A 22,967-nucleotide genomic window follows, 5' to 3' on the forward strand; every position below is an offset into this window, starting at 1 on the left:
CTGCTGAGTTTAGCTCCAACTTCAACACACCTGCCTGGAAGTTTCTAGTCTATCAAATAAGAGCTTGATTAGCTGGTTCAGGTGTGTTTGATTAGGTTTGGAGCTTAACTCTCCAAAACACCGGCCCTCCAGAACCGAGTTCGGACACCCCTGGACTAGACTAAAAGTAATGCTCACCTCGGAGGTTGAGTCAGTCTTTCGCTCAGGCAGAGGAGAGTTTGGAAGTGGTGGAGCTGGAGGTGGAAGTTCGTTATACTTTTTGTTCTCCACTTTGCTCTCAAAATGAGACTCCGCCCTTCTGTCAGGGAGAGGAGATATCGATCGAACGTCGGCCGAGCCACGGCGCAGCGGTGCGGCTGGAGCAGGAATCTCATGGAAGACTTTTTGGCTGGTCTTGAGCTCATTGTTGGACTCGCTCTTCTTTTCGGGGAGAGGAGAGACTGAGCGAACGTCTGCCGACGCACGACGCATGGAGACCACTGGAGAAGAAACGTCAATGTAGGTCTGGGTGTCGGATTCTGATTGGCTGGTTGGCTCCAGGAGGTTGTTCATGCTGTGGCTTCGGTGTGACATACTACTGACAAATCAACACGTTAACATCAAAATTTATTCATTTAGAAGTAGGTAAAACTAGTGGTCGACTGATATTGCTTTCGTTTTTTTTTAATGGCTGGTGTTGATATATTAGAAACAAGATATAAAGCCTTGATTGTGTAATGGACCCTTTTCACAAGACATGTTTAACGGTCATCAGCATCTCAAATCCTTGAAAGTTTTTAATATTTAGATTTTTTTTAAAAAACTCACCGGCCACTTTATTAGGTACAATTGCTCGTTAATGCAAATTTCAAATGAGCCAATCAACTTGATGCATTTTGGGCATGGAGACATGGTCAAGATGATCTGCTGCAGCTCAAACCGACCATAAGAATGGGGAGAAAAGGTGATTTAAGTGACTTTGAAAGTGGCATGGTTGTTGGTGCCAGATGGGCTGGTCTGAGTATTTCAGAAACTACTGATCTACTGAGAATTTCATGCACAACCATCTCTAGGGATTACAGAGAATAGTCTGAAAAAAAAAAATCCAGTGAGCGGCAGTTCTGTGAGCGCAAAGGCCTTGTTGATGCCAGAGGTCAGAGGAGAAAGGGCAGACTGGTTCCAGCAGATAGAAAGGCAACAGTAACTCATGTCAAACCTTGAGGCAGATGGGCTACAGCAGCAGAAGACCACACCTGGTGCCACTCCTGTCAGCTAAGAACAGGTAACTGAGGCTACAATTCACACAGGCTCATCAAAATGGAAAAACGTTGCCTGGTCTGATGAGTCTCAATTCCTTGGAACGGGAGATTCACATCATGGATGTGCAGCCGACAAATCTGCAGCAAATGTGTGATGTTACCAATATGGACCAAAATATTTCCAGTACCTTGTTGAATCTATGCCATGAAGGATTAAGGCAGTTCTGAAGGCAAAAGAGGGTCCAACCCGGTACTAGTAACATGTACCTAATAAAGTGGCCGGTGAGTGTATGTATTTTTATATGTATTAAATCATCTTTGCATCAAATGACAAAAATGCAGCGTCTATGGGGTAGGACAGTAAATTTAAGGTTATCAGTATCACAATATTTTTCCCTTTTTCTAAAAGTCTGATTAACCCCATCGTTGAGTTTTTCTCATTTTATTTCAGGAAATAAGACTGTAAAAATTTGTTGTACTCTCCCATTCACTGCGCTCTAAATTTACCCAACTATGATGACGTCTGCTGCAGAGAAACCTGGAAATGTGAAAAGGGTCCATCATTTAAAAAAAAAAATTTAATAATAGTATTTAAAAAGATCCTAAATATTTTAAACAGAGAACGTAAGTTCATGAAAACGGAGATTGGGAGCTCAGGGAACCTTTAAAGACTTTTATTTAAAACGGCAAATTTTAATCAATAAACATTTGATTATTAATTTGATCTTTTGATGACCCATGACAAAATGTTAGATGGTCAAAAAAAAGCCAAAATATATGGTATTACACTATTTAATTTGATGAAAATCTGTAAAACAAACTGATTTATACCTTAGTCGACAACTTCTTGATTCTGTAATGCTAAAAATATTTATAAAAGTAACTAAATATTAGGTGCGTCCAAAATCGCATACTTACGCACTATTCTACGCCATTTTGTAGTATAAATAGTGTAAGTACTGCGTTCGCACTGAAATCTCTAAAAATAATAAGTGCACTTTAATTACCTGGATGATGCACTCATTCAACCGGTAAAATTAAGTGTATAATGATGGACTCTCAACGACCACAGCTTTGCTCACGAAGCGCAAGGGGCGGAGCTATCGGGTGCACATGTTGAATTACTTTATTTATTTTGGATTGTGAAAGCAAAATTCTCCTACGAGATTGATTATAGCGCCTCCTGATGGTGAATGCAATTTTATTCATGGCAGGTATTATTTGGTAGTTTGGTCATTTATTTCACTGATTTGGCAACCGTCAAATGTTATCAGGGAAACTGGTCTGAATTTCCGCTTAGTAAATAAACCATCAGTGTTCCATTTGGCACAACACTACATACCGTACTTATTCTATGCTGTTGAGTGTGTAAATGTATAAATGCCATTTGGGACGCAGCTATTGTCTAATAGAAATAGTAAACTATTCTAGATGGAGAGCGGGGAGCTCATGCGTTGGTGTTCTCACCGATGTCAAAATATAAGTCTCTTCTGATACATCAAATAGAAAAGCCTTTCAACCAAAGTCATTAATATTTATAAAATTGTCAAATATCAGCCAAAAACAATGTCAGTTTATTTAAAGTTTGAAAAATCTAAAAATATCCTAGAAGTAAGTCTTGTTGGTATAATGCCAAATTATATAATATTGCACTATTTTATTACTTTTATGAAAAACGTATTTGTCTCTTTATTATGCCAGGAAATGACGTTGAAAAAAGAGTGGTGGATGGGATCGGGAAAGGTCCGCGTGAGTCAGGACTCAAATTCAGAAAGCTCTCCATTGTGCTATAAGTGAACACGCTACCTACAAGGCGATCAGCGGCAACCAGGGGTGCAGCTACGGGGGTGGGGGGCGGTTAGTGGCGTTATGGGGCAGTTAGGATGATTCTAAGGGCCCACGCACGAATTTGGGGTTACTATTAGGGGGCCCAATAAACCCCCCACCCCCCATTTAAACAAAAAAATAATAATAGTTTGCCCTTGTAGTCTTATACTTAAAATGTGAAGATGCACTTCCTGTTTGTTTTCAGTTAAATTCTCAGATTACATCGGTCTGAGGTATTGGGTGTGGCTAACATACTTAACCACACCCCTCCACCTGTCAGTTTTGATAACAAACATAAATCGTGAGGAAGAGATGTCTGTTAGGTTACAATAACTCTTTGTTCTAAAACCTATTTCCAGATCTTTCTGAATGAAATACTACTTTAATACATCCAATTAGCTCGCAGTAGAAAAAACAAGCCCCGCCCACTGTTTTCTTATTTAATATCCAGTTTCTCTAGGAACTGCGTCACAATACGGAAAAAAAAAAAAAACGTCGCAGCTTCCAGTTCATGCGGACCTTAAACAGAGACAGTACACTAATAAAGAACAGGAGCTTATGTATTGGTATTCTCATCGCTGTCAAAATAAAAGCCTACTCTAACACATCGGCAGGTATACTGGGAGGTCGACCACTAGTTACAACTCACATACTCAACTTTACCTTAAGCCCACTGGTAGAAAGTCTTCAGTGGACGCCACGTAGGCAGCAGGAAACCAGCCTTGGCTAAAACCAACAACAGAAAATGAGACTAAAGAGTTTCTGGAAACCTCACCGAGCCACGACAAAACGGCAAAACTCTCACCGCAGGCTTGGATCATGGCGTCCGTACAGCCAACCGTTGCGTGGTTCTGGTATGAGCACAGTCAACAGGTCACCACGGGTAAACGGCAGCAGGACCGGATTGGATGAAGCGGGATGTGAAACGATGGCCCTCATGGAGCGTCCGCCGCCCAGACCTAAAGACTCGCCCACAGAGCTGGAGCGGGAACGACTGGGGAGAGGAGATGGGGCTGCGAAGAGGAGGTGTAAATGAAGGTCATGTGAAGGTCATAAACCCCTGACGGAAACCCAAAGGAGGGCCTCCAGGAGTCTGTTCTTGCAAACAAGGTCTTAGGGACCATTGCAATACCTTTACCAATATCAAAATTCTTTTTTGATGCAAAATGAATTTATACAGTTAGTTATGCCTTATGTCACATGATTAGGAAACTTGAATAGACCTACTATAATAAGCTAAAGAAAATCCGCTCTAAAAGTGAAACTAAATAAATTGCTAAATAATCTTGACTCAGACATTTTACACTGATTTGCAAACATGTTTGAAGATTTCAAGATCCAGATCCAGGATCTGTCAAATTATCTTAGATCATTTAAGTGAGGTACGAAGAACAAACTCCAAGACCCGCAAGTCAATATCAACAAAGTAACTTTGGTAAACAATTAAACATCGACTTAAGTCTTAACTTTTATACAGACTAATTTAGGGGATGAACACTACTGAGTCTCCAGACCTCTAGAGGGCACTCTGCCCAGCGGCTCCCGGTCCATTTCTCGGTCCCCAGTCTGCAGCAGAGAGCCCAGAGAGCTTTTTAACTGCAGAAAACATTAAGACAGACACATACGCAGGTGTTAGTGTACAGTGTGTGATTTGAATTACCATATCAGAACAGTATGTGAGTAAGGCTAGGCGACTAATCGAATTGAAGCAAAGCTACAATTGTCATGCACATCTTGTTAGGAAAGCACGGTGTGATCTGCAGTAAATTTCCTCTGAAGGCCAGAAAGTGCTAATAAACAAGGACTAATTTATTTCAAACACTCAACTAAAGTTATTAACCATGTTATTATATTACATTATATTATATTATTCATTCATTTTCTTTTCGGCTTAGTCTTTTTATTTATCAGGGGTCGCCACAGCAGAATGAACCGCCAACTGATCGAGCATATGTTTTACGCAGCATATGCCTTTCCATCTGCAATCAATCACTGGGAAACACCCACACACACTCATTCACACACATACACTACGGACACTTTTAGCTTACCCAATTCACCTGTACCGCATGACTTTGGACTTGTGGGGGAAACCGGAGCACCCGGAGGAAACCCATGCGAACGCGGGGAAAACATGCAAACTCCCACAGAAATGCTAACTGACCCAACCGAGACTCGAACCAGCGACCTTCTTGCTGTGAGGCGAGAGAGCTACCCACTGTGCCACCGCGTCACCTATATTATATTATATTACACAAAGCTGTAGTTCGTTGAGAAGCTATGCAAATAACACACATTATCACACATTATGATAATCTCAATGTCATTATCGACAATTTTTGCTTAGCAAATTCAACTACAGTTGTCCAATCCAACTACGATTATTTTGATTTGTTTGTTTTTTCTGAAGTAATTCGTTAATACAAAAGTGTGGGTATCGATTCCCTGCTGAAAAATCCAGCTTAAACCAGCCTAGGCTGGTTGGCTGGTTTTAGCTGGTTGACCAGCCTGGTTTTAGAGGGGTTTTGGCCATTTCCAGCCTTAGCTGGTCTTAGCTGGTCAGGCTGGAAAATGACCAGCTAAATCCAGCTAAAACCAACTTGACCAGCCTGGTTTAAGCTGGACATAGCTGGTTTTGGCTGGGCTCCCAACCTGGCCAGGCTGGTCAAGCTGGTTTTAGCTGGTCATTTTCCAGCCTGACCAGCTAAGACCAGGCTGGAAATGGATGGAAACCAGCCTGGAAATGGCCAAAACCCCTCTAATACCAGGCTGGTCAACCAGCTAAAACCAGCCAACCAGCCTAGGCTGGTTTAAGCTGTTTTTTTCAGTAGGGTTTACAAAGTAGTCGAAAAAATATGGGTTAAAAGTTGCGGTGAAAGATTGCGTTCAGATGAACCTCTGTAAGACCGAAAAGGTATTAAAAATAGTTTGAATATCCGTGTATTAGTCAAATGTTAGAACTTATTACAGCAATTAGCTGACAGCTTAGCAAAATGCTAACATGAGACAATTAGGATTAGCGAGTCTGCTGAAGCATCAAGAATACGAATACGTTTATCGGTTATAACTTGTGGTGAAAAATTGCCCGTGGATGAACTGCTGTCGATCAGGAAAGCTATTAAAAGTTGTTGCAATGCATGAGTTCAGCTTTTAATCAAATAAAGGATACACCTTTCGCGATCTCGCAGTTTCGCTAATTTTTTTATGTGCAATTTGACGTTTTTTTTACAGTGCATTGTGTTCTGCGTCCTGATTGGCTATAGACCATTGCCAATCCATCTCCTCCGTGTTTCATGCACAGTACAGAATGTGTTCAGGTTGTCAAATTAATATAAATCTTCGATCGCTAGCAGTGCGAGTTTCAACAAGGATGCTAAAAGGGTTGTAACTGTCAGCAGCAAGACCTTTCTAAAAGGGGGTCACACACCGTATGCGCCACGCAGCGCCATGCAATGTTTTCTATCAGGGTAAGCACACCGGGGCCGCAAGTCAGTGGATGTCTGCGGTGCCCAGCTACAAGTCAGGACACTGTTCATATTTCTCTTGTACCACAGAGCGCCAACTGAATAATTTCATTTTAAATAACATGTGAATGTGCGTGTATGGTGTGTGTTACTTCCAACTATCATATGCTCTGCGCATCAAGTGTACTACTACCTTAAAGATGGAGTCTGCTTTAGCTTTGTGGATCAGGGACTGCAGGAAAAAGAACATTACGCTGAACACCAATATTATCCGCACAAAAGCTACAAAGCTTTATGAACCTTTTGCTGACAGCAATGAATGTTTGCACCTGACAACAGGTTTTGGTTTTGGTTTCGTTTCGTTCTATAACACTGGACTTGGTTTTCTACGAAAGTTTAAACTTTGGGAGTGTTTAAATGAGAGAAAAAACTGTGGAAATGTTAACGCAAATTGTATAAAGTGTGTAGTAGGGGGTTTCACAGCCTTAAAACATCTATAATAATTGTAAAAAATAAAGCTGAGACTACTTCTCATTTATTTTTAGAACGCAACTCTCGCGATAAACGAGGGACCACAGTACTTGAAAAGTTGTGGGTTCAACTGTGCACCCCAAATGACACACTATGCCTTTCTTTGCACCTCATCGCAAGTGGATTTTTCTTTTCTAACGGAAAGTTCAAACCGTTTCCCAGTCAACGTTTGATGATTGTCAGATTAGCTAAATAAATGACTAAACTACCAAATATTACCCACCATTAGTACATCCACATTCACCAGCAGGAGGTGGGATAGTTGCTTACGTACATAGAAGAAATTTGCTTGCACAATTAAAAATAAATAAAGCAATGAAACCTTAGCATCTAATAGCAAAGCTTTAAAGCGTTTAGCAATACACACTTCTTTTTATCGATTATTAAGTACATCATGTGACCATTTATACTACAAAATGGCATGCAATGGCTTGCAATAGTGCATAAGAATCCAATTTGGGACGAACCTTTTGAGCTTTAGCATTACCAAGCCTCTAAATCACATTTGCAGAGTAAATATAAATGAAGTTTTGCTCAATTTGCTAAGTTCTAGTCATAACATTGCCATCTGCTTCAATAGCAAAAGTCCATGATAGTGTTTTTCATGACTTAACAGAATCAATCTTTTAGCAGAATATAAACCACCTCTTAAAACGTGTCGCAAACAGCATTTCACAATACTAAGAGGTGCAAAATATAATTCATAGCTCATGAAATAATCCACAGTTGACAGATGTGATAAAAGAAAAGTAAAATCTGTGACTCTACGCCACACAAAGCTACCCATCTGTTCTATTGTTCGACTGTGCAATGGCATTTAGCCAAAAAAAGAGCGAGGAGAAATATGGATGCTCTTCATTCCCATCATTTCCAGTGTCACCTGAGTCTCTTGATCTGATGGAGTGGGCGTTCGAGGTCTGGAGCTTCTGCTCTCGCTGACTTTCTCTTTCCATCCATCTGCTCTCTGCTGGAGAGATACTCCCGTCTGTCAACACACGGAAAGATGCTTGAGCAGTGGAGCTGATAGGGTTTGGAAGGAACTGGAAAGAGGATCTATATGACTGAGCACACACTGCTAATGAAGCCCAGGAAAGCAGCTGTACCTTATTAATAAGGTATAGTAGTGACTGTGTAAGTCCGCAATGTTTCTCGGCCAAGAACCGATATCTCCTTTCTTCCTCTTTGAGAATCTCATGCTGGCTCTGCCTCAGGTACTGCATGTACTCGCTGCTCTCCTGCGCACACATAAGTGCATGTTTACTGATATTGTTCCAAAACCTACAGAGCTCCACTGTCTTCACTCACAGTGGAAGTTGCAACATTGCACAAAAGGTGGAGCACGACTTTGTCAAACTGCCAAGGCTTGTTTTTATTTATGTTGCTTAAACTGTCTGTTTTTACTAAAACAATTAATGGATACTAGCCATTTTATTGCTACAAATCACTGTAGGTTTAAGAATTAACACAGGAACCATACAAGATTTGACTAACAATAAGTGTTAGATGTTAGCTAATCAAAAAACTCAATCAAATGAGATTGTGTTATGGTTTGCTATAAAGTATTGCTAGCTTAGCAATATGCTAACGTCAAACGGTTTTGAAATCTAGACAGTCAAGACCTAGCCTAGCAGATGCTAAAAGACTAGACTGCTAAAACTTACCTGAATATTTGAATTGTTAGATTTTCTACGCTAACAACATGCAGAGCTGGCAACAAATGAGAACCCTGCTGAAAAATTCAGCTTAAACCAGCCTAGGCTGGTTGGCTGGTTTTAGCTGGTTGACCAGCCTGGTTTTAGAGGGGTTTTGGCCCTTTCCAGGCTGGTTTGAAGCCATTTCCAGCCTGGTCTTAGCTGGTCAGGCTGGAAAATGACCAGCTAAATCCAGCTAAAAACAGCTTGACCAGCCTGGCTTAAGCTGGACATAGCTGGTTTTGGCTGGGCTCCCAGCCTGGCTAGGCTGGTCAAGCTGGTTTTAGCTGGCCATTTTCCAGCCTGACCAGCTAAGACCAAGTTGGAAATGGCTGGAAACCAGCCTGGAAATGGCCAAAACCCCTCTAAAACCAGGCTGGTCGACCAGCTAAAACCAGCCTAGGCTGGTTTAAGCTGGATTTTTCAGTAGGGAATACTGAGTTTTAAATCAATTGAGATTGTTAATGGTTTGCTATGAAGTATTGTCTGCTTAGCAATATGCTAACATAAAACTGTTTTGAAATCAAAACAGTTAAGACTTATTAGAATTTTTATTTATTTTAGCAAATGCTAAAAAAAAACAGACTGATAAAGCTTACTGGAACATTGTTACACTTCGTTCGCTAAAAACAGAGCTAATGACAGAGCTGACAACAAGTGAGAATACTGAGTTCTAAATCAATGGATATTGTTAATGGTTTGCTATAAAGCATTGTTAGCTTAGCAATATGCTAACGTAAAATTTAACACTTAAGCCACCTTTCCACTACATATGACAAGCGACAGACCGCAAGTCATTCACTTCTAATGGAGAGTAGTCCAGGAGTTCCGATCATCTCCGTATGTGGAAAATTCGAATCCGATTTGAGCTGCGGATTCGTTAAAATATTTGAACTCCTGCAACTAGACCGTATGCGACTGGCCAACCAGATGTGATGTATTCCAGTCTTGTTCAAGCAGGTCCATGCGCGCGAGATTCATAAATGAGTAATAAAAAAATATTTTTCATGCTGCCCCCCCCTTTCCTCCAAAATTTTAAGAGGTCTATAAGTTTTTAGTATTCAATTATTTACTCATTCATTCAACCACGGTGAATGCATGGAGAATAAAGACTCTTTTCGCACTTTATTTCGGACACCACAAGAATCAGCTTCTCGCCCATGGTGCACAATAACACTGAAAATTCTGTGCGATTGCCACAAGGGGCGTATTCCAACAGTCCTGTCCAAATGTTATGTGCAGTGGAAAGGTGGCTATAGACTTATTAGAATTTTGATTTATCTTAGCAAATGCTAAAAGGCTAGACTGCTAAATTTTGCTGGAACATTTGAATTGTTCGATTTTGTTTCTTAACAACATGCTAATGACAGAGTTGACAACAAGTGAGAATACTGAGTTCTAAATCATTTGAGATTGCTAATCGTTTGCTATAAAGTATTGTTAGCATAGCAATATGCTAACATCAAATAGTTTTGAAATCAAAACCGTTAAGACTTATTAGACTTAATTTTTCTTGACAATGCTAAACAACTAGACTGCTTAAGCTTGCTGGAGCATTTAAATTTTTCAATCAATTGAGTTCTAAATCAATTGAGATTGGTTATTGGTTTGCTATAAAGTATTGTTAGCTTGCCAATATGCTAACGTAAAATTGTTTTGAAATCAAACCAGTCAGACTTATTAAAATTTTGATTTATCTTAGCAAATGCTAAAAGGCTAGACTGCTAAATTTTGCAGGAACATTTGAATTGTTCGATTTTGTCTCTTAACAACATGCTAATGACAGAGTTGACAACAAGTGAGAATACTGAGTTCTAAATCATTTGAGATTGCTAATCGTTTGCTAAAAAGTATTGTTAGCATAGCAATATGCTAACATCAAATAGTTTTGAAATCAAAACCGTTAAGACTTATTAGACTTGATTTTTCTTGACAATGCTAAACAACTAGACTGCTTAAGCTTGCTGGAGCATTTAAATTTTTCAATCAATTGAGTTCTAAATCAATTGAGATTGGTTATTGGTTTGCTATAGCGTATTGTTAGCTTACCAATATGCTAACGTAAAATTGTTTTGAAATCAAAGCAGTCAGACTTATTAAAATTTTGATTTATCTTAGCAAATGCTAAAAAGCCAGACTGGTAAAGCTTACTGGAGCATTTGAATTGTTGTACTTTGTTTGCTAACAACATGCTAATGACAACAAGTGAAAATACTGAGTTCTAAATCAGTTGAGATTGTTAATAGTTTGCTATAAAGTATTTTTAGATTAGCAATATGCTAACGTCAAACTGTTTTGAAATCTAGTCAGAGTTATTAGACTTGATTTATCTTAGTAAATGCTAAAAGGGTAGACTGCTAAAGCTTGCTGGAACATTTGAATTGTTCCAGTTTGTTCAATTACAACATGTTAATAACAGAGCTAACAACAAATGAGAATACCGAGTTCTAAATCAATTGAGAATGGTAATGGTTTGCTATGAAGTATTGCTAGCTTAGCAATATGCTAACATCAAATTGCTTTGAAATCAAGACAGTAGGAGTGGTTAGACTTTTGATTTATATTAGCAAATGCTAAAAGACTAGACTGGTAAAGTTTGCTGGAACATTTGAAATGCTAGACTTTGTTTGCTAACAACATGCTAATGACAGAGTTAACAACAAATGAGAATATGGAGTTCTTAACATAGCAACATGCTAACTGCAAACGCTACAAGACTCAAATGAGCTCATAAGTCTTTTAGCTTAGCAACATACTAATAACAGACCAATAGATTTAGCTGAGACATAAGTTTTAAAAGAGTTATTAACTTAACGTTGATGCTAACGTCAAACTCCACAAAACTGAAATGAGATTGTTGTTGGTTTGTTTTAGTATTTTGATCTTAACTAAGCAACATCTTAAGGCCAAGTTACAATCTATTAAGAAAAATTCAGATTGTTAGTTTCTTAGATTACAGACTTGTTTGCGTAACAAACATATGACACCAGAAATATGTTTACATGAACAAAAATGGCCCTTACCAGTGAGTCTCTGAACGCACCACGTCTCAGCTGACGCTCCAGGGCTGCCGCCTGATTCCTCACCTCCAGTTCATACACTCTACGACTGCCCTTAACATTTATACACAACATATTAGCTAATACACACACAGTATATACATATAAACAGACACACCATGAGCTTTTCAACTCACTTCAATGTATTCCTCATCCAGCTTCACGTTCTTATCCATGGCCTGCAAAACCTCCACGTGGAACCAGCGGAACTGGAACAGTAATGAAGACCAACGAGTAAGGCAAGCCACTTTAACATTTAATCAATATAACGTACTAGTATCTGTTTTCCTGCTACTAGTACTCTTATTTTTAGACACTAGTATCTTTTCCAAGTACTATTACTTATTAATTAGCTACTAATGATTATTCTTTAGGTTCTGTATTAGTATCTTAGACACTTCTCTTTGGACAGGCTTAAAAGGGCACCTATTTTACCCCTTTCTCAAGATTTAAGATAAGTCTTTTGAGTCTCCAGACTGTGTCTGTAAAGTTTCAGCTCAAAGCACCCATCAGATTATTTATTAGACCTTTCAGAATACTGGAATTTTCTGCTCTGAACAATATGTCGCCGTTTTTGTTGCCTGTGCCTTTAATGCTAGTTCTCCCTGCCCACCGTTCCCACGTGCCTGTCAGTCAGAGTGTGCCTCAATCTCCGCTTCAGATGTGTCAGATAAACAGCACAGTGACAGACATGAAGGAAGCAGATCTCACGTAAAGTTTGTGAGAAATACTACAGTAAGAACTTTCCCAATGATTATTTGATGTATTTGTTGTGGAGTTAATTCAAGTCTTTCTGCAACGATGAGTCACACACAATGTCATTACAAAGTTCACACACACAAACAGCTTGCGCTTATAACTTTGCACTGTTTTTGCATGGCAACTGCGACAGGCTACATCTTAATATCCACTGCTGTATAGACATCTGTTATGTTTATGTACAAAATAAACCACAAACCGGGATTGAAGCGAGTTCTTTTATAATTGTACTAACATGCGGCTGTGGTGATAAATTACAGCAATTTTACCTTCTTAACCATATTTTATTACAAGCATGAACTGTTTTAAAACGTGTTAAACTTGTAAAACTCATTCTTGATCACATTTGATGATGATTGATGATCACAGCGAGATGAACAGATCTTTTAATTCCAGTTGCTTTGCACACGTCCTATCTTGTTGATATAATTATACGTGTTACTTCGGAGATATTTTAATATGCAGCTGTCAATCAATTTGGTGGGTGGGGAAACCGCACTCCTACGTCATGTTGCAGTCGACCTCATAACGGGATGGATTTGGATCCTATTTTAACATCAGGAAATAAAAAAAATAAAAAAGAGAGAGACTTATTGTGTTTATTTCACCCCAATATGACAGTGGACACACTATACCTGCACACACGTCTGTCCAAACAGCTTCCAAAAGATGATTTTTATCATAGGTGCCCTTTAAATTAGCAGTATGGTGAGCTGGTTATACATTTGGTGTTATTTGAATTTGAGTTTTACCTGTTTTGATATAGGTTTTCTTTTACTGTAAAGCTCTTTGACTTCTTGTCTGTAAAAGGTGCTGCTCCATTTGCTGCTGTTATATCAGCTCCATTTGCATAACATCCATAGAGCACTGGTCGGCATTACTGTTTCCAGTCCTGTTTTATTTGCACTATATGTTGCACAAACAGCACCTTGCTTATTCATACTCTTATTTATAGTCTTATTTTATTTATTTTAGTTCATCTTATCTTATTTTATTTCCTTCTCTAGGTTTTTTATAGTAGTGCACAGTCCTGTGTTATGTTGTCAATTTATGCTGTTTGATATAGCACCTTTTTCCTGGAGGAACATTGTTTTTTATTTATTATGACACTGTAATGCACATTTTCTTTTCAATGGGTTAAATTTATTGAGAAAAGAATATAAAAGAATATAAAAAAATCCATTATTTCTTATTTATAAGACATTTCTTTACTATACTTTTTCTCTAATATACTTTTATGCTATTTAGGATTTCATTAATTTTATTAAATTATTAAAATATACAGCAAACAAGAAATAGAATAAAATTAACCGAAAAAGTAAGATAAAAATAGACATTTTATCAACCCAGGCTCATTCTGAAAACGTAGTCCCGAGGATGTTTCTGGAGACCACGAAATACGTCCCGGGAGGTACGTATTTTTGCAGTTTTTGGTTTTCGCGAATCCGCTAGAGGCCGCTGTGTGCGCATTTTTGACTTCTCAGATGTCTCCCGCGAGTGCCGTTTGCGTCCGTGCTGTTCTCGCGTAAACCCACCAGAGGCCGCTGTCGAACGAACGTCTGTCTGTCCGACTGGCTGAATGATTGACTGGGCGACCGGCCAATCGGCCAGCCGACCCACCCTCCTCCTTCCCTAAACCCAACTAATTTTACCGATTGACCCGCCCGCCCTAAAACCAACCAACAATTTACAAAAGCCTTCCGGAAAAAGAACAGCCCTCGTCTGATTTTTTTTACCACGTTTTCAGATTTTACCACATTCTCACCCTGTTATGAACTTCTTCACTTTAATTCTTGGATTCTGTTTTAGTCTGAAACTTTTTGTTTCTGGAACCGCTCTTCCCTGGACTCGAACCCGGTCGTCGTCGTCGTGGTCAGCTCCTCTCTGCGCCTCAAGTCCGCCAACGTACAGGACGAGCTAACCGGACAAACTGGTTGTGGCGGGAAAGCCCTCCACACGAAGGTAAGTGGTCAGCCGGCAAGCGCTAAAACGAACGGCGTCATACCGCCCCCGCAGCGTTCGCTTAAAAAATGAAATGCAGCCATACGTACCTACAACTACATAATTCGCGGTCTCCAGAAACGTCCTCGGGACTACGTTTTCAGAATGAGCCTGGGTTGCATTTTATTGCTAAAAAATATAATAATTACTAGAATGTAGATTATTAAAATAAGGGAAATTAGTTGATTAGCCATTTCTAATGGTGTACAAATAGTTTGCAGCCAGTATATTTTGTTCTCTCCGAGTATATAGTAAAGTTTATAGTAAAGTTTATAGAGTATATAGTAAAATCTTTATATGGAGTCGTTTATTAAATGATTAATAATTTCATGTTTCTCTCACGGCTGTGCGCGCACAGTCAGCTGTGAAAAGGTAATGCAAAAACACATACAAATAATGACAACTTTAGAAAGCGAAAGGAAACTCGATTTCTCACCACACCGGATATTTTTAGAAGATTCGGAAACTTCGGTCTGATGCGTTTTGGCGCAAGAGGCGCTTTTCTGTGAGTGTTGATGGTTCTCGTGCACATATAACCAGCAGATCTAGTAAGAGAAGATTACCCACTGGTTAATCGATCACGAATGTTTGACTTTATTGTATGGATACAAAGAAAGTGTAAAAGGATGATAATATCATTATTCATGTGTCACCACCAATATACTTGGGCGGCTGTAAATATACCTGGGCAGCCCACCCAAGTAAAGCTATATGTGGGAAGCATTGTTGTTTCGTTTCACTGTATACTGCACTGTATATTGTTGAAATGACAATAAAGGCCAACTTGACTTGACTTGCTATAGAAATAATTTTTAAAAGATACTAGAACTTATTAATTAGATACTCATTCTTATGTATTGGACAGTAAATTGTATTATTAAACACTAGTATTTTATTCTGTTTATTTAATCAATTGAACAGATGTAAGTTCTTATTTTTTAGAAAATAGTACATTTTTCAATTTTGACTAGTAACTGTTCTATTCAAAATAATGACGCTTACTTCTGCGGGGATCTGTCGATATTTATTAGCCACTGGTATCTACAATACACTAAATATTACTATTTCTAACTCTTTTTTTTAACTTGTCTTATTTCATGACTACTCAGAATGCCCCCAGTTAAGTTCAATTAAAAAAGCTACTTAAAAATTTTTTAAAATGTTAGTAATGAAGCTCATTTGAAAACATAACAATATTCATTCATTCATTTTCTTTTCGGCTTAGTCCCTTTATTAATCCAGAGTCGCCACATCAGATTTAACCGCCAACTTATCCAGCACATGTTTTACGCAGCGGATGCCCTTCCAGCTGCAACCCATCTGGAAACATCCATACACACTCATTCACACACATACACTATGGACAATTTAGCCTACCCAATTAACCTGTGCTACATGTCGTTGGACTGTGGGGGAAACCCATGCGAACGCAGGGAGAACATGCAAACTCCACACAGAAACTCCAACTGACCCAGCCAATGCTCGAACCAGCAACCTTCTTGCTGTGAGGCGACAGCATTACCTACTGCGCCACTGCATCGCCCATTATAACAATAATATTTGTTTATTGCTTTTAGCACAAGAAAATAAACAATAACATTAACTAGAACAGAAAGTACGAAGTCCATTTCACAATACCTAAAATGTTGGACAAAATATCTTCAATAAAACATGAGAAAAAGTAGATTAAATAAATTAAATAAATTACAGAGAAGCGTGTAGGCTCCATAACTCAGAGCATGCCAAACCAATCCAGCCTATAAAGACTTACTAATTCATATACTAATGCTGACTTAGTTACAAAGTCTGCATTACTAATAGAAAGCCTTATTGGATTCCAGGTTTGGAAAAATATCTTTTGTCTGTTTGCCACCCCATATCTCAGTTATACCAAAGGCAAGACCAAGTGGCAACCTCCCGCTCTCCCTCGTGAAGCTAATACAGAAGTAACTGAAACTGCAATTCATCGAAATTCCGCTAGTCCTCGCTTCATAATAGAGCACATTTCTATTAACCTCAATGTTAAAATAGCCAACCAGGGATTTGGTGTTTATAGCTAACATTACACTTCATGACAACTGTGAGGGGGTGTATTTTCTTATATCTCATCCGTTTCATTTATATTGACCACTTGAGTGACAGCTAGGTCTCGCTATTCGCCGTCACTTCACCTCAGCTGATTCCGGCTGATTAGCCGCTGAACTCGACATATAAATTGTATTTTTGCTTTGTTTATGTGGCTCTACAGATTCAATTGCCTTTTGGAATTATTTCCAATTATTTCCAATTATCCAATAATATGGCATAATTGTGCTCACAAACCATTCACGTGGCCTCTATTCACCTTATTCTCCGCGTACGAGTGAGAGCAGCCATTTGATTCATTTTGGCTCGAAATCTCCGCATTGAAGAATAAGGTCAATATTTCTCAGGTGAGTGAAATTCTTATATACCTCTATATCATATCTATACATGTATTTTTTTATTAAAGATAATTTATCATGTATTTCTTTAGTCTTTGAATGCACTCCAGAATCTGACAGATTGATTAGCTGTAGGCTAAGACAGTCATCTGATATGTTGTCATACCGTGTCATGCCTTGATTTCATAAATAGCCTATACACAGACTATATTTGAAGTGTTTGGAAGTATAGTCACGTCCCCCTGTAGAAAAACATCATAAGCACAATGCTTAGTGGCTCAATGTATTACAACAGTGTTTTTAAAAGTCTAAACACTTTATTGATATAGTGTACAACCAAGCACATGTGGTCAGAACACAAACGAGTCACAGGTATTTTTTACAGTGTATGGGCAAGACCCCAATTTATACTTTTGTTTTGAGTGACTTGCACATTGCAGACGCTATTGTGAGCATTTATACTTCTGCGTTCTGTCTGTGTTGCTCTGAAATCCTACTTATGAAATGCTTGTATGCAGTGAAGTTTCTATACCCATCGTCAAATTTCTTTGGCTCTGTTTTGAGGTAGCACCAGAGATGTGTGCAATGATATCAGTATCTCCAACTCGCAATCATTCTGGGTAGAAAGAGGCGGGAACCGGCAATCGTTCAACTTCAACCATAAAATAAACACAAAAACAACTCCTCCACTAGACTCAAGACATGTTAAACACTTGATCCGCTCCCATGGCTTTTGGGAAACTCCTTTTAAGATGGAAAAGACAGCTTTTATTGCACACCGCAGCATCACATTGCATGCTGTTGACTCTTATTTCTCAGCTGGGACGTTTATAGATTTTACACCGTGTCCTAACTACACACGTGACGTAACACAACAAGCAATTTGTCTATGCGCACCAAACACGACTGGACACAACAGAAACATTTAAATACCAGCCGTTCATTTATACAACAGCCACTGTACACCCAACAAAACATTAAGGGTTATAGTCTAATAAATACATTTTAAACCTATTTGGCATTATTAAAAGTACATGGGCTGATTGACTGATGTTGTTGGTTTGCACCGAGTTTGTTCATTTTCAAACTGTCTGCTAGGTATTTTATTTTCAAGATCTGAGGTAAACTATCTGCTGCTGCTTTTAGTATGGCAATAAATGCCACAAAAATGGTTTTCAAACTCACATTGGCAGCATTTAACACTGAATAAAGCACATAATCTGTACCTGAGGTGATCATTTTCATAGTGGTTTATGCTGTTGTTTTGGAGCAACGACGCAGATATAGAAACTGCTTCTAAAATAGAAATTAGTTTAGTGCATCGCTATCGGGGGTGGTTTGGACAAAAACTTGTTTTAACATGAAAAAGATAGATTTTATCACCTGCTACTAGTCATGGGACGATAACCGGTTTCAAGGTTAACCGCGGTTTTAAAAAGTCAAGGTTTTAAAACTGCTAACATTTTCTGTTAAACCATTTTTACTGTATATGTGTGTTTTTTTTTCATATGGTTTTATTTTTTCTAACTATTTTTTTTTTAAGGGGAACAGCATCTCCAACAAAAAAGCACCCTTCACATCAAAAGCGACTCCTCCAAAATATGTGAATATTTCTTAAAATAAAATATATTGTGTTCAATGTGGGGAAAAGGTGTTTTTTACCCAGACATTTACAGAGAGTGTTTTAGAGCAGTAAATGTGAAATTATTATAATGATATTTTTATCCAAGCTTATCAAACCGTTAGAATCTTATACCAGCCCATGCCTACCTGCTACATTGCGTGTGGTTAGGACATGGTGTAAAGCTGCACTGAAATTGCAGTTTGGTACAAACCACTGATCACAAAAGAAGTTCATGGTACGATATGAAGGAAAAACCTGCATGTTTTCCTCAAAAACCATAATCTCTTTTTGACTGAAGAAAGGAAATGAACATCCTGGATAACAAAGAGGTGAGTAAATTTTCAGGAAAAGAAATTGATATAAATAGATCGATAGAAGAAAGGAAAAGATACTTGTAGCTAAAAAAATAGGTTGTAGTAGCACACTGCAAAATGCTTCAAGGTTTTGTCTCGTTTCTAGTCCAAATATCTCAAAATTCTTAAATAAAGAAGCGTTATAATTTGCCAATCGGGTGAGAAAAATAATCTTGCTTTTAAATTTAAATTAGATTGTTTTGCTTACGCCGTTAACAGAATATTTTAAGTAAATACTCAATTAATGGTGCAGTATGAATGTTTGACACCCAGTGGTTGAACTAGGTAATGCACTTCTGGTTCAAAACACACGCAAAAGCGCAGGTTGCCAGATTGATGACACCAACAGGAGCATGCCTGACTATCTAGCCTAAAGGCTGATTTGAACAGTGTTCTAAATAAAAGCAATGGCACTCGATTGAAGGAATATTTTCCATATTAAAATGAGTGTTTGGTCTAGCCAACACCTGAAATTTATATATTAGAAACAGCTTTTATTTCAGCTGAACAACAGAGAACTGACAATAATCTACCCCGGGGACACCTCATGTGCTTTATTCAGTGTTCAATGCCAATAGTGTGAGTCTGAATGCCATTTTACATGACATTTAGCATATAGTTCACCTCAGATCTAAAAAAAAGTTTGAAATTAAACTTTAGAACTGTGAATCAGTGCATACCAAAATATATCAGTGATTCAGCATCTACATTTAATAATGTTAATATATATTAATTAGATCATAAACCTTACCATTTCGTTGGAGTGCAGTGAGTGCACTATTCTGTGCTTCTAAATGGCTGTATTTAATTTTCTGTCGTGTTTCGTCTGGTGCAAACAGCCCAATTGCTTATCACTGCAAATCTCGCCACGTAGCGTGTTGTTAGGACACGGGGTTACAATGTAACCTGCTCACCTAATGTTTACCTTCGTAATATTTATATTATTTGCCAAATAACATCCACCTCATGTGGAACTCTGAATCTGCGTCTCATTTCGGTGTCTGCTACTGTCCACCGGAGGACGCATACTTTGTGAGCCCTTATGACTGAATGAATGAAATATGTGGGTTTCCACCAAGGCAACCCGGGGTGCTGAAATATGATTGGCTAAACTGGCATTGGGTGGGTTAAAGGAACCAAAACAAAGACACCGTTCCATCCCGGAAAACACATTTTCAAAGCAGAATATCTGACTTTAGCATTGTTTTTCAGATAAACAAGAAAGTTCACTTGGCCTGTTTCTTAAATATCTGCAAACATATTATGGTCTTTTTATGCTTTAGAAAAGTCAAAAACCTACATACAGCACCTTTAATGTAACACATTTGAAGTAGATTGAACATAAAGCAATTAAGTTATGCCAAAAAAGCTCAAGAAATGGTGTTGTTTCATCTCCTTTTAAATAAGTAGTTTGAACAAGCAGCAAAACAGGCAAAAAAGTGGGAACAGGCAAATTAACATTACATTAAACACACAAATATCTCCTCAACAGGACTCAAGACTTGTTAAACACGCGATCCACTCCCATGGCTCTTCGGAAACGCCTTTTAACATAGAAAAGATTTTATTGCATGCTGCATGATTGCGTTGCATGTTGTTGACCCTTATTCCTCAATTGAGATATTAGTAGCTTTTAACACCATATGCTAACTACATGTGACATAACTAAACAAATAATTTAAGCACACAGATTTTATCTCATTTCTAGTCCAAATATCTCAAAATTCTTTAATAAAGAAGCATCATAATCCGCCAATGGGGTAAGAAAAATAATCTTGTTTACACTTTAAAATAAATTAATAAATAAATGGCAGATTATTTAGCTCGTTTTAAATAAAAACTCACTTATGTCTGAAAACAAGACAATCTTTTTATTTGTCTACAAAATGCTTCATGATTTTAGCATTGTTAGATATTTGGACTAGAAACCAGACAACAACAAAGTATGTACGTAAAAGCATTTTTTGCAGTGCATAAAAAAGACAATAGCATGGTTTATTGCTAGATTAAATGTTGACATGGCTTGCCATGCTGTGAATCCAATTAGCCAGAAAGACTTGAACTTTTAACTCACCACTCCCTCTGCCTCAGCCGTCAGCTTCCTCTGAGTCTCTGATATCTGGATCAACACGTCGCCTGGCAAGCAAACAAAATACATTAATTAAATAATTGATTATCAATACATATTTAATAAGTGCAGAAATGGAAGAGTGGGTTTTTGTAAACAGTCTTAATATCACGAGACTGTTGAGTTTGTTCAGTAGGTCGTGTCGGTTAATGAACCGCAACTAATTAAGAGACCAGAAATTAATCAGGTGGTATTGAAGGGATAAATCGATCATTATTTAGTCATTATTTATATACTCTCATATCATTTCAAAGCACCAAGACATGTTTGTATGTTTAAAGAAAGACACTCAGTGTCTTTGACTCTTAATTTAAAGACAAAAATACAAATACTGAATCATTTATGAAAAATATCGTCTTTGAAAGATTAATAAATGGACAATTTACAGTTTTAACAACTTTATTGAAGAAATATATTAAATATCGTGATTTAAATGAACTTGTAATAATTCTTCCACAATAATGAATCTTTCTTACAATTATAAATATATATCAGTGATATATTTTGATTTATTACAATAAAAAACTTGTATAATTAAAACTACCTAATTATATTAATAAAAAAACTTTACATTTCTTCCAAAAGGTCCTAAGATTTAGCATTTAGCTTTATACCTCCTATTTTTCAATAAGTACTTATTAATATGTGCATCGTAATGATGAGTGTTATGTGCTAGTAAGGTGAATCAATGAATTTAAAGGGGTGAAAGAATGAGACCATGCATCAATTATTTAAGTCTCAATGCTCACATGGACACCTGATGCCTAACACACATGCACACACACTTGTCCTTGTCCAGTCACATGCAGGTTTATAAGCTGGTAGTCATTTTTAAACCCTTATTTAACATTCCAAGCCCCTAAAACTAGTATTCTGTCATTCACCGTTTCTTCATCTCGTGACAAAAACTCATAACTCTGGCATCAAGCCGAGGGTTTCTCTCAGCCAAATCTTGTGTTTTACGACAGAGGAGAGGAAGCATCTGGCGCTGGATGCCGTTGGCTGAAATATCTATTGTTTGAAGGACATACAAGCTCGAATACAGCCAGAAAGCAGAGTTTAAAAACTCAGTGGACATCTTGCTTCACAATCTGCCCAACTGGCACTGCTTTAGAGACGCACAGGATTCTTACCGAGTGATCTGGATGATAGTGTGCTGAGAGCTTGTTCGCCCATCTTAGCAAGAGCGTTGAAGTAGGCCTCGCTTGTCAGAGCCAACGCTTTGATGAGGAGAAAAACAGACAAATAGTGTTTATTCATGCATTTTTAGCATTCCCTGATGATCATAAAGATAATATTAATGGCTAAAATCAGCCCCTGGTGGTTGTTTTATATAGATTGGCAAAGCTGATGTGTTTACTAGCTAAATAGACCACCACAAAATGGTCTGAGAATTTTTTTTTTTTACAGCAGGTTTGGCAGTATGATATGCAGTGAAATGCTTACACAACCACTCGTGACCTTAGAATGATAACAACAACAAAAATAATAACAATAGGAATCAAAGTTTGAGAAATATAAATGCAATAGAAAAAACAAAACAAATATAAAATAAAATATTTAGAGTCATTTTCACACGCACATACAAAAACAACTAAACAAAATGAAAAACAAATGATCACCAAAAAATCTAAACCAAATATAAAACAAAAACATCACACTATACCATCACACAGAAGCTAAAAAAAAAAAAAAATATATATATATATATATATATATATATATATATATATATATTATATATATATATATATATATATATATATATATATATATATATATATATATATATATATATATATATATATATATATATATATATATTAGGGGTGGGCGGTACACCGGTGTCATAGTCATCACCGGTGTGAC

General features: G+C 37.8%; 1 protein-coding gene across 1 annotated transcript in view; it reads right to left on the reverse strand.

Annotated features, from left to right (window-relative positions):
• Nucleotides 1-22,967, reverse strand: part of baiap2l2b (BAR/IMD domain containing adaptor protein 2 like 2b) — a 32,549-nt gene that overhangs the window by 3,878 nt on the left and 5,704 nt on the right. Inside the window, exons 4-13 of the mRNA XM_056448066.1 lie at nucleotides 22,232-22,318; nucleotides 21,045-21,106; nucleotides 11,948-12,019; nucleotides 11,775-11,864; nucleotides 8,164-8,295; nucleotides 7,941-8,045; nucleotides 4,580-4,661; nucleotides 3,871-4,078; nucleotides 3,729-3,791; nucleotides 178-574 (exon numbers count right to left, since the gene is read on the reverse strand). Of these exons, the coding sequence (XP_056304041.1) occupies nucleotides 178-574; nucleotides 3,729-3,791; nucleotides 3,871-4,078; nucleotides 4,580-4,661; nucleotides 7,941-8,045; nucleotides 8,164-8,295; nucleotides 11,775-11,864; nucleotides 11,948-12,019; nucleotides 21,045-21,106; nucleotides 22,232-22,318 (1,298 nt within the window). The remainder of the gene's footprint in view (nucleotides 1-177; nucleotides 575-3,728; nucleotides 3,792-3,870; nucleotides 4,079-4,579; nucleotides 4,662-7,940; nucleotides 8,046-8,163; nucleotides 8,296-11,774; nucleotides 11,865-11,947; nucleotides 12,020-21,044; nucleotides 21,107-22,231; nucleotides 22,319-22,967) is intronic.

Source organism: Danio aesculapii, chromosome 22 (genome assembly GCF_903798145.1).
Source record: "Danio aesculapii chromosome 22, fDanAes4.1, whole genome shotgun sequence".
NCBI lineage: Eukaryota > Metazoa > Chordata > Actinopteri > Cypriniformes > Danionidae > Danio > Danio aesculapii.